The sequence below is a fragment of the Vulpes lagopus genome, chromosome 1, assembly GCF_018345385.1.
Source record: "Vulpes lagopus strain Blue_001 chromosome 1, ASM1834538v1, whole genome shotgun sequence".
Taxonomy (NCBI): domain Eukaryota; kingdom Metazoa; phylum Chordata; class Mammalia; order Carnivora; family Canidae; genus Vulpes; species Vulpes lagopus.
The window spans coordinates 158,923,555-158,937,056 of record NC_054824.1 but is presented as its reverse complement, the minus strand read 5'-3'; the positions used below and the strand labels follow the sequence as shown (position 1 = coordinate 158,937,056).

At 35.7% G+C, this 13,502-nt stretch overlaps 1 protein-coding gene across 3 annotated transcripts in view; it reads left to right on the top strand.

Annotated features, from left to right (window-relative positions):
* Positions 1-13,502, top strand: part of VAMP4 (vesicle associated membrane protein 4) — a 54,263-nt gene that overhangs the window by 35,057 nt on the left and 5,704 nt on the right. For all 3 annotated transcript variants that reach the window (XR_005987422.1, XM_041753133.1, XM_041753140.1), the window contains 4 exons: positions 1,378-1,428; positions 8,951-9,051; positions 10,267-10,346; positions 13,262-13,313. Coding sequence is in view for 2 of the 3 variants with exons in the window: in XM_041753133.1 (XP_041609067.1) it covers positions 1,378-1,428; positions 8,951-9,051; positions 10,267-10,346; positions 13,262-13,313 (284 nt within the window). In the remaining variant the exon portion in view is untranslated. The remainder of the gene's footprint in view (positions 1-1,377; positions 1,429-8,950; positions 9,052-10,266; positions 10,347-13,261; positions 13,314-13,502) is intronic.

The window sequence follows — 13,502 nt, the reverse complement described above, 5'->3', positions numbered from 1 at the left end:
GATCTAGAGCAATAGCTGCCTGTCAGAAAGGAATTTAGGATTGAACAGAAGGCCAGAAGGTTGAATAAGTGATTCCTTCATGGTAAGCTGGATACCCTTGTGAGAAACACTTCAGACCAGTAGTGTACCACCGGAAATCTGCTCCCAAATAATGTGCATCTTTCAGATGGCCTGACAGCCAACTGGCACACTTGCTGAAAGTGCAGCTTCCACACACTGTGGCCCTGTCTGAGTGTTGAAAGGGAGACAAAACAAATTTTTAAAAAATTAATCAACACCCAGGTTTATAGCAGCATTATTCACAATAGCCAAAAGATAGCGCAAGCTAAAGGTCAATCAACAGATGAATGGATAGACAAAGGGTGATATATCTGTACGATAGAATATTACTTGGCCTTTATTAGTCTTAAAAAGGAAGGAAATTCTGACACATGCTACAACATGAATGAACCTCAAAAACATTATGCTAAGTGAAAGAAGCTGATCACAAAAGTATAAATTTTACATCATTCCACTTACATGAAGTACCTAGAGTAGACAAAGTCATGGAGACACAAAGTAGAATGGAGGTTGACAAGAGCTAAGCAGAGAAGGAATGGGAGTTAGTGTTTAACTGGTACAGATCTTTTTTTTTTTTTTTAAAGTAAGATCTACACCGAACATGGGGCTCAAATTCAGCACACTGAGATGAGGAGTAGTATGCTCTGCCAACTGAGCCTGGTACCCGATTCTAAGTTTTAAAAATTTTTGTGCTTTACACCCTATTCTCTATCATCAGAGGAATGATAATTACCCAAAATATCTAAAAGTTTTTAGTTCCAGAATCTTAAAATGGATTGGTTGAAATGATATAACACATGACAAATAATTGGGGAAATGTTGGTATTTTTGTAGACTCTCGGATTTCCCTTTAGCTTCGTTGATAAGTTTAAGATGAGTAACAAAAGTGTTTTGAATGGATTTCCTCTATATTCATTCCTGATAATCAGCATTTTATGATAACCTAATTCAAAGGTGAATTTACTTTTAGTGTTCTATAATTGATCATAAAGTTATTCATAGTCACTGGCATTTCAGTTCTCATGGTTTCAGAGTTTAGTGATTAGAACAACCTATATATAAACAAAGGATTATATAAACCCTATTTTCTCTGAAAATTTTAACATTTAGAAGAATTAGGTTAGTTGTGGCTAGCACCGACCAGCACTGAATACCAGTGAAGTACAGATGTGTGGTTACATATCATTTAGTTCCAGCAATACCAGTAAAATATGATTTCTTATAATAGATGATCCATGTTTAGAACTAAGCTTGATTGTATGTGTGTATTTTTTTTATGTTCTCATTATGAATATGTACTTGGTATTTTGTTTTCAGAAGGGGACCATCTGGACCAAGATTTGGACCTAGAAATGATAAAATTAAGCAGTAAGTTCCTGAGCTACTCATTTGTTTAAGTGATTGTCATATTTCGGCATGGGCCTGGGGTTAGCAATCTGCACCTATGATTCAAATCTAGTTGCTCCCTATTTTTCTGAATAAAGTTTTATTGGAACACAAGCATGCCTATTTATTTTCTTATTATCTGTGGCTGCTTTAAAATTACAGTGGCAGATTTGGGTAGTTGTGACAGAGACCTTGTGACTCGCAAAATCTGAAATATTTATTACCTGTCGGCCTTTTACAGAAAAAGTTTGCTGAGCCCTGATGTATATAACTACTGGATTGTAAAAACCCAATAATTCTTTTTAGTTTCACAAAGCTACCTCTGAATAATAGATAAGGAAATCCAATTCCTCTTGGTTTTTCTTAACCTGATTATTTTTTGTCAAATCCATTTATTTAGCATAATCTCAAGGTCCATTTTGGTTTTAAATCTATAGCTTGGGATCCCTGGGTGGCTCAGCAGTTTAGCACCTGCCTTTGGCCCAGGGCGCAATCCTGGAGTCCTGGGATCGAGTTCCGCGTCGGGCTCCCGGCATGGAGCCTGCTTCTCCCTCTGCCTGTGTCTCTGCCTCTCTCTCTCTCTCTCATGAATAAATAAATAAATCTTAAAAAATAAATAAATCTATAGCTTGATTCCCATTTTCAGAATTAATGGAAATAATATAATTTAGTTTTTTGAAGTATAATATTTTTTTGTATTCCTCCAGAAGTTTTTTTTTCCTCCAGAACTTTTTTATATCTATTATTTATCCTAATTCCTATATTGCTCTAAGATTTATGGCTTTCAGTTTAAAGCTTTTTCTGTGTATGTTGGTGGTGGTAGGTTGATGGGTGATGCTATAGTAAATGCATCCAATGTTAGAAGGATCTGGATCCTGAGAGAAGAGAGGAATTGGAGGAGCAGTGAAATAGCCCTGGAAACTGACTAGTTTTGAAGACTAACTGTGGACGATGAACTAAAAGGCCTGAATTCAGGATCTAAGGAGGGATAGTCACTGCTGTAGTTCAGGATATACTTGGCACACAATAGGAAGGGTGCTATAATAGGGAATCAAATTATTGGTCAGATACTTGGGTTTTAGTCAGGTAGGTGTCGGTATGGAAAAAAAAATGTCCACACTTAGCCTAATCCATTTAGCCAGTGAATTCTGAAATATGAACCAAGGTTACAACAAACTGATTTGAGTGCTAGACAGGATGTTTTTATTTTCTCTTGCTATGTGACAGATTGTCCTGAACTTAGCAGCCTAAAACTACACACATTATCATCTCACATTTCCATGGGTCCAGGAGTTCAGTCACTGCTTAGGTGGGCCCTCTATAAGGGGTCTCACAAGTCTGAAATCAAGGTGTCACCACAGGTATGATCTCATTTGAAGCTCCGAAGTTCAGGTAGTTGTTGCCAGAATTATTTTCCTTGCAAATGTAGAACTCATGGTACTTGCTCCTTCAAAGCCAGCAGAAGAGAGTCTCTGCTGCTCCAAGGCTCTGATTTGGCCAGTAAAGATACAATGAGCTACTTAGATTCAGGCAGTTCATTATGTACATAGGCAATAAAAGGAAGAGTAGCCAAACTCTCTGGGTTCTTGTCCTACATACCGAAAATGATGATTCCAAAATAAAAGGGGCTGCACGGCAGTAATAGGAATTGTAGGATACCCAAGCCAATTCTACACTGTAGCTCAGTGGTTTTATGGTCTGCAAATATGCCCTGCAGAAAACTTTCCATACATTATCATAACCTGGAGGGTGGTAAGAAATTGGCTTGTGACAGTCTTCTAGGATGATGAGTGAGAGATGGCCTCACAAGCCATTCATCATCTCATGTTCTGGGAGGATTACAGAGCATTCAGGGTTGTCAGGGTGCCATGGCAGAGCTGCTCATCTACATGAGCTAGGGTGATTTCTGTATCTACCCACATAGTTCTCATACCTAAGCCACCCTGGAGTAGGGAACTCCACTGATGACACACTTGTTTTTTGTCCTGCCAATACGCTTTATTTCCTGTCTGATACCCTTCTGCAAATGGAGCCTAGTACTGAGTATGGCCTATTGAGTCTTTTGAATATGATCTTCCAGCTGAACCCAAACCACTGCTAGTTGTATAGAATGGGCATTGCAAACAAAGTATGTGTCTATATTAGCAAGTGCCAATCACATACACACATGAATATTTATATGTACATATTAATTAGCACAGTATATTTGGTGCTCACAGAATTTTAGAACACCAAGGGGTTATTGAGTAAGTATAATGATTCTTACTCTAGAACCAGAGGCTTGCCAGACTTAGAAGGTGATTAGTCATCAAAATACAATATGAAACTTTGTGGGCATGGGCTCATGAATGCTTATATAACCAGGGTATGACTCTGTTGTGTGCCCCAAATGGCCCAAGATGGAGGAACACAGCCTACCACACAACTTGCCCATGGACACATACCTGGCATTAGTTGAGTAACCAAAATTGTAGCACTAGTGAGTTTCTTTAAGCTGTACTATCACTACTTGGTTTGTGGTATTTTAATACAGGGTAATTCTTAGCTGCATGGATCAGCAACATTGTTGCTTCATTTGAATTTGATTGGCATGTTGACACCAGATTATTCCCACAAAAAGTACTACCACTTTTCAGGGAAGTTTGTGTGTGTGTGTGTGTGTGTGAGTGTGTGTGATTTAAAATATTCACATGCCTATATAAAATGTATGGTTCTCTTTGGAATGTTTTCTTGCTTTTAAGTTAAATAATGGCTTTATAAATGCAACTCTAGTGAGTTACAGGCATTCTCTCTTAGGGGTAGGGAATTTCCTAACTATAGTCTTGGTCCAAGCATTTTGACTCTATAAAAAGGCTGGCAAGGAGTGTTCATGACGTAACAGAAATACATACATAGTTGCAAAAATACAGCATCACTTTAAACCCTTTGTCAACAGTACCTTAAAAAGCCACAAGATGGGGGTGTTAACTATGAAAATAAATATTTTCTGTATAAAATAAGGAATGAGTATTTGCTGCAGAGCATGATTTTTTTTTCTTAATGGAAGAGCACTGACATTAAGCTCATGCGAGTGTTAGGCATTGTAATAAGAGTTTAAAAAACACTGTTACATCTAATTCTCAAAAGTGAGAGATGATCATCCTCATTTTAAAGGTGAGAAGATACGAGGCTTGAGGAAGCTTAGAATGGACACTGCTACACCATGCAGCTTCCCTGCTGATAATTAGAATAGAGGCATTTCAGGAATAGGAGAATGCTGTCTGCCTCTAAGAATGATTTAAGTCAACATTGAAATGTCTTTTCCTTTCTACATGTCTTTATCTTTTCCTGGGCATGCTCTCTTGTGTCCTTTCTTCTACCATATGACTCTCTTTTAACGGAAATGATATAAGTCATATAAATGACACACCCTCCTTTACAAACTTGTTTTTCCTTTGAGTTCCTAATTTTCTGTTTCAGTTAATAGCATCATCTCCTGACACTCAGTTGCTCAAATTATAAATCTAGAAATCCTCTACCCTTTTCTTGCCCCAGCTTCCTTTATCAGTGTCATTAATCAGTTGCTGCTTGAAATATCCCCTCCTTTTACATGTATATATATACATTTACATATAAATATATATTTACATATAAATATATTTACATATAAGTATATTTACATATAAAAATATATATATATATAATCTCCATCCCTTAGGTAGGGTAGAACTTTTCCCACCATTAACCTCCTTCATTATTCTGCCCTATTCATGCTTATCCCCTTAAAACTCAGTACCAGGATCTTGATGCTGTCTGTCTGGTTAGGCTGCACAGCTGGTACCATGAGCTTCCTTCCATTATGGCACTTAATGCACCAGTTTTCTCCAGGAGACTGGAATCAATCAACTAACTTTCTTTCTTTCTTTCTTTCTTTCTTTCTTTCTTTCTTTCTTTCTTTCTTTCTTTCTTTCTTTCTTTCTAGATTTTGTTTGTTTGTTTGTTTGTTTATTTGAAACAGAGAGAGGTAGAGACACAGGCAGAGGAAGAAGCAGGCTCTATGCAGGGAGCCCCATGTGGGACTCAATCCCATGTCCAGGATCATGCCCTGGGCCAAAGGCTAAAACCGCTGAGCCACCCAGGCTGCCCTCTTTCTAAAGACTGGTCTTAAAACTTTCACGTTGGTGTCCTCAGTAAATAGTGTAGCAATTTCTTAATACATGTGTTTTGAATAAATGAAATCTTTTATTGAGATCAGAAGATATTTGTTGAATGCCTGCTTTCTACCTGGCATATTTCACACGATCTAGGAAATAAAAGGATGAGTGGGACAGTTTCTGCTTCTAAGGCATTTAAAGTGTATAATGAGGTTAAGATCAACATAAAATACAAATAGAAATCAGTATTGTAATTGCTGTGAAAATGTAAAAAAATCATGTGAAATGTGTTCTCACTGGTTTTTTAAAAAAGTATCCTTTATATTCAAATAAATAAGTAGATAATTTTCTATAGAAGTTGCCTTCTGGGCATGAGAACATCTTAAAATACAGAATCACAATTATGAGATTTCCCGTTATTAAAGGTTTTACAGTATCTGGATTAAGAGTGTTATACCAGTGGATGGTAATATGTGAAAGAGAAAGTAATAATTTATTAATTCCTCAGCAGAAAAATTAAAATGTTGATTGATTTGTTAGATTTATTACACGTATACCATGTTGTTGAGGTAATGTCCCTATGTTTCTCACAATCTAGTTAAAATTAATCTAGAGAGGGCAGCCCTGGTGGCTCAGTGGTTTAGCGCTGCCTTCAGCCCAGGGCGTGATCCTGGAGATCCGGGATCAAGTCCCATGTCAGGTTCCCTGCATGGGGCCTGCTTCTCCCTCTGCCTGTGTCTCTGTCTCTCTCTCTCTCTCTCTCTCTGTGTCTTCCATGAGTAAATAAAATCCTTTAAACAAATAAAATTAATCTAGAATTGTATGGGTTCTGTTCCAGTTAATCTGCCTTCATCCATGAGGTCTTTTGTTTATAGGGATTCTGGGACTGATCATTGTTACTCTTAACGTTTTTTGGGTTTTGTTTTAAATAATGTGTAGTGTATCGATATCCATAATAGCCATAATCTGATCACATGTAGGGGCTGCAGTGCATGCTGTCCGCTCCCACCCTGCAGTACTGCCTTAATTTAGGTTATTGTCATCTCTTGCAAATGACAAAAAGTAACTGCCTTGGGAATTTCAAGATTGGTCCTTGCTGAACAATAGCTGTGTTTCTGTTACAGTTCACAGAGATCAGTGGAGACCTCTACATTCACTGCCTTATATCTTTCTTAAGTAACTGGGTATGCTTTTCAGGACTTACACCCAAATTGTTTGCTTATTCAGCAAATGTTCATCAAACGGGTACTCTGCCCCAAGCACTGTTGCTGATACTGGGGCTGCAAAAGTGAACAAAATGAGCAGTTTCTGCTTTCATCAAGCTTAGCGTCTAGTGGGGGAAAGGTAGGAAATAGGTATGTACTTTCACTTAGTGTTAAATGCTTTAAATATAGAAGCGGGATAGACAGGCTCTATCACAGCTCTAAAGGTTAATGCAGTGGTTCTGTGAGGGCTGGAATTGTCTGCTTTGTTCATTACTGTCTTCTCTGGGCCAAAAACAATACATAGCAGGCTTTCATTGATTGTTGACTACACTAATTAGTTGCTTGAATATTTGTGCCATTGTCTTTATATAGGATGAACATTTTAGCTGTTTGTTTAGGTGATTAGGCATTTTGCAGCAAGCCCATCTTAGGGATTCAGGGGATTTTTCGATCTTTTTGAGCAGAAGAGATGTTCTGCGTCCTGGCTTGGGTGATGCTTCTGTCTGGTATCCTTCAGTGGGCTCTGTGTGGGAAGCACAGAATTCTGGGAGCTGTGATGAACTGTGAAGTTTGTGTGTGGAAAATCAGTGGGTTTAAAAATGCTTTTCATATAGGAAGGAGAGACTGTCAACAAACATAGTAATTGCTACTTGAATCTGAGACTACTTCTGAACCCACCTATGTCTAAACAAGTCTGCATTTTGATTTTAAAGCAAACTTTTTGAAGATAGAGCTCTTCAAGGGAAGAGATAAAACTGTTTTAAAACTACGCATCCAGGCCTCACCCCTGACCCACTGGCTTAGTTTGGAGGATACTATGGAATAGAGGGGAGAGACAAAATGTGTATTGTGAGGTTTTGTTTTGTTTTTGTTTTTGTTTTTTTTAAAGCACCACAGGCAGTAATCAACACAATTATTTCTTTCCTAATTAAAAAGTTGCATATCTTTATTTTATAAAGATATTATACTTTATATTATATATATCCTATATAAAATATTATATATACATATATAGTTGCTAGTAATCCAGTGCATTTTAAACATTTTTTGAGTTGTAAGAATCATGAGTTCACTTTATTTCTCCTTTTAAATATTTCACTGGCATAACAATTTTATGAAGTAATGTAAGGTAATTTTTGTTTAACAGAATGGGAAAACTAAACACTTTAAATTATTATTTTTTTAAGATTTATTTATTCATGAGAGACACAGAGAAAGAAGTAGAGACATAGAGAAAAGGAGAAGCAGGCTCCTTGCAGGGAGCCCATTGTGGGACTTGATCCCTGGACTGAGATCTTACCCTGAGCCAAAGGCTGACGCTCAGCTGCTGAGTCACCCAGGCGTCCTTAAACACTTTGAATTATTAAACATTTTTGTGTTTGTGTACTCAAGGTAACTCCTGAGTGAGAGCAAGCAGCTAAGAACCAATTAGATGAATGAGCCAGTGAAGATTAAGTCTTTATTAAACAGTCTGAAATTTGGTTAGAACAGGCCCTCATCACCTAACATAAAGGAGGAAATTATATTTTCATTTTGAAAAACAGCAAAAAATGTTTCCTTTCTGCTCCCTCTTGGGTGCTTCAGAACCTTTTCAAGTGTACCTGTCTTAAACCCTGTTTGTTTTCAGAGAAAAATGATGAGCAATGAACAGTTACACCCACTGCGTATTAGTATACATTTCCATTTTGGAAATTGAGTATTTTCAAAAGCTAACCTAGGCAAATTCCTTTATTAGCATTAGTGTATTAACTATAGCAAAAGTAGGTTATAACTGTGTCTAATGTGATGCCTCCCTCGGTAGCTTATGGAAAAGAAAGTGAAACTAATTATTTAGAGTCAAGCTATTTGTTTAAAATCTGCAGTTACCAAGCATTCTGACAATACATTTAATTTGCAGGAACAGGGCTAAAAATAAACTATCTTTAAGTTAAATATGACTTTTACTTATATTATCTTTAATTGCCTGAGTGCTCAAACCCACAAAGAAGGACACTGCCAAGCAGCCTTCACTTAAACATTTTATAGTTGGATACTCATCTGAAAACTTGCTATTTTCTATCATGGAAGTTTTCTAATGAAAGTTTCAAAAATTATAAAAATGCTCAAAAGAAAAAATAATTTTTATTTTATTTTTTTAATAATTTTTAAATCTTTCTTTTAAACTAGTGTTCAGAATCAGGTGGATGAAGTTATTGATGTCATGCAAGAAAATATTACAAAGGTAATTGAAAGAGGGGAGAGACTAGATGAACTACAGGACAAATCAGGTACAGATACTTCATATATTTCTTGATATTAATCTGTGTTTTGATAGTTTCTCTTTCCATTTCTCTAGCCAGAATTTAGGAATCTTGGCTTAGGAAAATGATATTTGGTTCCTAAGTTTGTGATTTTAGTATTTTTACTTTAGCTCCCTTTACTTGACTCATCTTACTGCATTATTTAATTGTTGGGTTGGGAATAGAAAATTTTTAAATTTATTGTTGGAAAGTTAGAGTGGTTTTTTTTCTTTTTTATGTTGATGTGTGTTGTATTTTTTCTCGCGATCGCAATCTCAAGAAGGAAAAGTCTAATCACTTCAACACTTAGGTCAAAGTTAATCTGTTTTTATTTTAGGCTTTCTCTGGTAACTTAGAAACATTTCTTTATTGACAAATGTTAGTCTCTGTATTTGTAACAGTTGCTGGCATATATTGGGTACTCAAATATTCCTTAAATAAATGATGAGTGGCGAAATACCCGACTAATCCTTGATAGTTTGTCTAACAACTTATTTAACCACTTTTAAAATTCATTGTTTTACCTCAGACTGTTTCATGGTTTATTTATCCATTGTCTTGTTAATATTTGATTCAGATTTTTACACTATTAGTTTTTTAGTGGGCACGCTTGTATATGTCTTCTTGTGCTAGGGTATGTAACTCAGAATAAATTGCTGTTTAGCTTTATTTATTTACATAAGTATTTTTAGCTTTACATAATACTGTCAAAGTATTCTTTAAAATTATTAAATTTCTGCTGATTTATATCTTTACTAGCTATGTATGAGAATTCCTGTTGTTCTGCATCCTCAATAAAACTGATACTGTCCAGCAGTAAATAAATAAATATCATTGTTTTACTTTAAAATCAATCACTTTCTGTATCTTCTAAGAATCTAACCTTCTCCATGTGTAAATTTTTTTCTATAGGTATGTCAAGTATTTGAATTTTTAAAGAGTATTTTCTTACCAGAATTTATGTTTTTGTGAAAGCATTGAGGCCCTGGAAAAAATGACCTACTGCTATTTTTTGCTTCCCTCCCTCACCCCCATACAGATTGCCAGAGTTTGTGGGTGGAGGAACGGGAGGATGTTGTTTTCATGCTTAAAAGGCAATACATTTGCAGAAGTAGAAATTAATATTTTCTTGTCTTTGTGTGACTAGATAAAAGAATCCTGTTATGTCGTTTAATCCTTCTCTCCATCCTCTATGTGATATAGAAAGCTTATCGGATAATGCAACTGCTTTTAGCAACAGATCCAAACAACTTCGAAGGCAAATGTGGTGGCGTGGATGCAAAGTAAGTCAGTAGACACTGCATTAGTTGCCCAGGATCTCAAGTGGTCTTCACAAAATAAAGGGCCTCTAGACTCAAAGCTCTGTGAGGACAAGGACTACTACTGCCTTGTTCATTATAGCTTCTGAACTTGAGACATGCTGGGACTCAGTAAATATTTGCTGAATTTATTAATAGCTCTGGGTACAGGAATAACTAAAGGAATCAAGCAATTCTTAAAAGGATGTTTTCATGGATTTCTTCATAGAAAGTAAGCCAAGTTTTATTAATAATTTAGCTACTTGTAGACTACCTTATAAGAAATATAAATTTTTCATATAGTTTATTGTTAGTACCTTTTTGGAGCAACTTATAACATTACATAGAGATTTTTTAAAAGATGGAAGCTAGAGAAAAGTATGATTTTCTGTTGGAGAAAAATAAAAGCAATTTATATGTTAGAATCCATTATAACAAATGAGGCTTAAAAAAAAACTTCACTATTCTTTATTATTCCAAAGAAATCAGAAATAAAAATGTTTAACAAGGTAAAACATGAGAATCAATATGTACTAATATATTCATGCAAAACATTTTATAGAAATGAATTTGCCTCTTAAATATGGCTACTAATCATTAAAATGTTTAAGATTACATAGAGAATTTCATGTCATGTGAGCGATTTTTTTTCCCTCTCAATTCTGTGTATCATTTTTGGCTCTGTTGGAAAGTCTTAGACATAAATTCATTGTTTTTAATCTCTCATTTTTAAGTTTGAACTTTGCCTTATGCTAAGAATTTCTTCCAAGAGTTGCTGTGGATTTACTTATTTTTGTCTGTCTGCCTGTTGAATCATCTTACTTTCAAAATAGAAATGAGGAAAGAAACAGGTTTCATTGTTCCCCTTGTCTACTAAAGAATAAATTTCCCATCCTCTATAAGTTTTCCTTTTTTTTTCTTTAAAAGATTTATTTATTCATGATAGACATAGAGAGAGAAAGAGGCAGAGACACAGGAGGAGGGATAAGCAGGCCCATGCCGGGAGCCTGACATGGGACTCGATCCCGGGATCCCAGGATCACGCCCTGGGCCAAAGGCAGACGTGAAACCACTGAGCCACCCAGGGATCCCAAGTTTTCCATTTTTATAAAAATTCTCTATACCCTGATTTGGAAGAGCCAAGGATCCATGAGCCACTCACTTCCTCTCCCCCTATGTACACATGACCCATTCATGTAGCCACTAAAAGATGATCATAATGTGCATTTTGCCTAGCTTCTTTTCACCATATCTAAAGATTGTTGTTTTGTATCTTCTGGATTTCAGACCGGAGGAACAGTTATGCCTTTTTTTTTTTTTTTTTGAAAAGTATGTTTTAAGGAGAAAAATTGAATTATATTTTAAAATTATATTTGAATTATATTTCTATATCAGAAAGGGAGACAGAACATAAAGACTCCTAACTCTGGGAAATGAACTAGGGGTGGTGGGAAGGGGAGGAGGGTGGGGGTGAATGGGTGATGGGCACTGAGGGGGGCACTTGACAGGATGAGCACTGGGTGTTATTCTGTATGTTAGCAAATTGAACACCAATAAAAAATAAATTTATTATTTAGAAAAATGAATTATATTTCTAAATAGTCCCTATATCACTACCATTTTCTGGATTGACTTTGTAATGATGATTGAGGAAAGGGGATATAGGGACAGGAAACAAACAAACAAAAAAAATGGGGACAGGAAACAAATCAGAGGTTGCCAGTGGCTAGCTGAGGGTAGGGAGGTGCATACTGACTATAATAGGGCATGAGGGAACTTTCGGAGTGATGGAAGTGCCTTATGTTTGCTTGATGGTGGTGGCTGACAACTCTACATTTGTCAAAGCACATCAAAATGAAGTTTAAAAGGGTGAATATTATTCTAGATAAAGTATATTTCAATAGACCTGACTTTAAAAGTGAACAAAACTATCCAGTAGGTGCGGAGAATTTCTACATTGTTTTATCATAATAATTTTAATAGGCACCTGGTGTCCAAATTGCAAACCTTCCATGTATTCTCTTGGTCATTTTGTTCCTGTCATAAATATGATGCCACTAAAATGTTACCAGTAGCTGTTTTAGAAACATTTCATTAGCTACTTCTGGTTGCTATTTCTGATACTCATAATGTTGCATGTGTTTATAGTAGCTAAGTCTTTTTTTAATTAATGAACCATCTTTAATCAGTTATCTGTGAAAATGATGAAAACAAGACTTTTATCAGGAAAATCAGACCAATTTATAATTTATGTACTTTAGGATTAAAGAGGAATGTGACAGTTTTATAAAGATGTGAGCTGAAAATATTGAGCAACAGACTAAGGATTAATCTTAAGGTTTCTCCTCCCAACTATGAAACTGGCACACATAGGCCTCTTAGGCAAGTTATTTATTAAATGAGGTATCCACAAAGAATCTAAATTATATTCCTCAAAATGGAGACAAAATTGCCAAGAGGAGAGTAAAGAGAACAAAAACAGAATTCTCATATGCTTTGAGAATAATTGCTATAAAAAATGCTGCCTTATATAGAGAGAATGAATTGTATTGAATACCTATATTATTCATCATATCCTGATACTTTTGAACAGAGTTGCTAAAATTTCATACTTTTCCTAGTCTCATTAGAAATAAGCAGGAGAAATCATAGACACAGTGTTCAGGCCAGTGAAGACTTTGTTACTGTTTACTGTACAGTACAGCCTTAAACAATAAAATCCAGGCAAGCAAAAAACAAAGATGAAAATAGTAAGTTCACATGAGAAAAAATTTGAAAAGCTTTCAAGGGATGAGCTTTTCATTGATGAGTTAGTATACTGTAATTAGTAGCACAACAGATAATCTTGACTTTATTAACAAGTCAAACATTAATACCTTATGCTTTTTTGTGTGTTGTAGATAAAAGCCATCATGGCTTTGGTTGCTGTTATCCTTTTGCTAGTGATTATCAGTAAGTATTTACTGGATTAGTAATGTGGGGGGGGGGGGGAAATCATTTGTTTTAGAGTTCATTTTAATTTCCCTTTTAACTTATTTTCAGTTGATCTAGTATGACTAATGCCAGCATTGAGTAATAACTTCTTACCTTAAGTCAGGACTTCTTAAACTACTAGTCTATAGATGTCTGAAAATGTTCTTA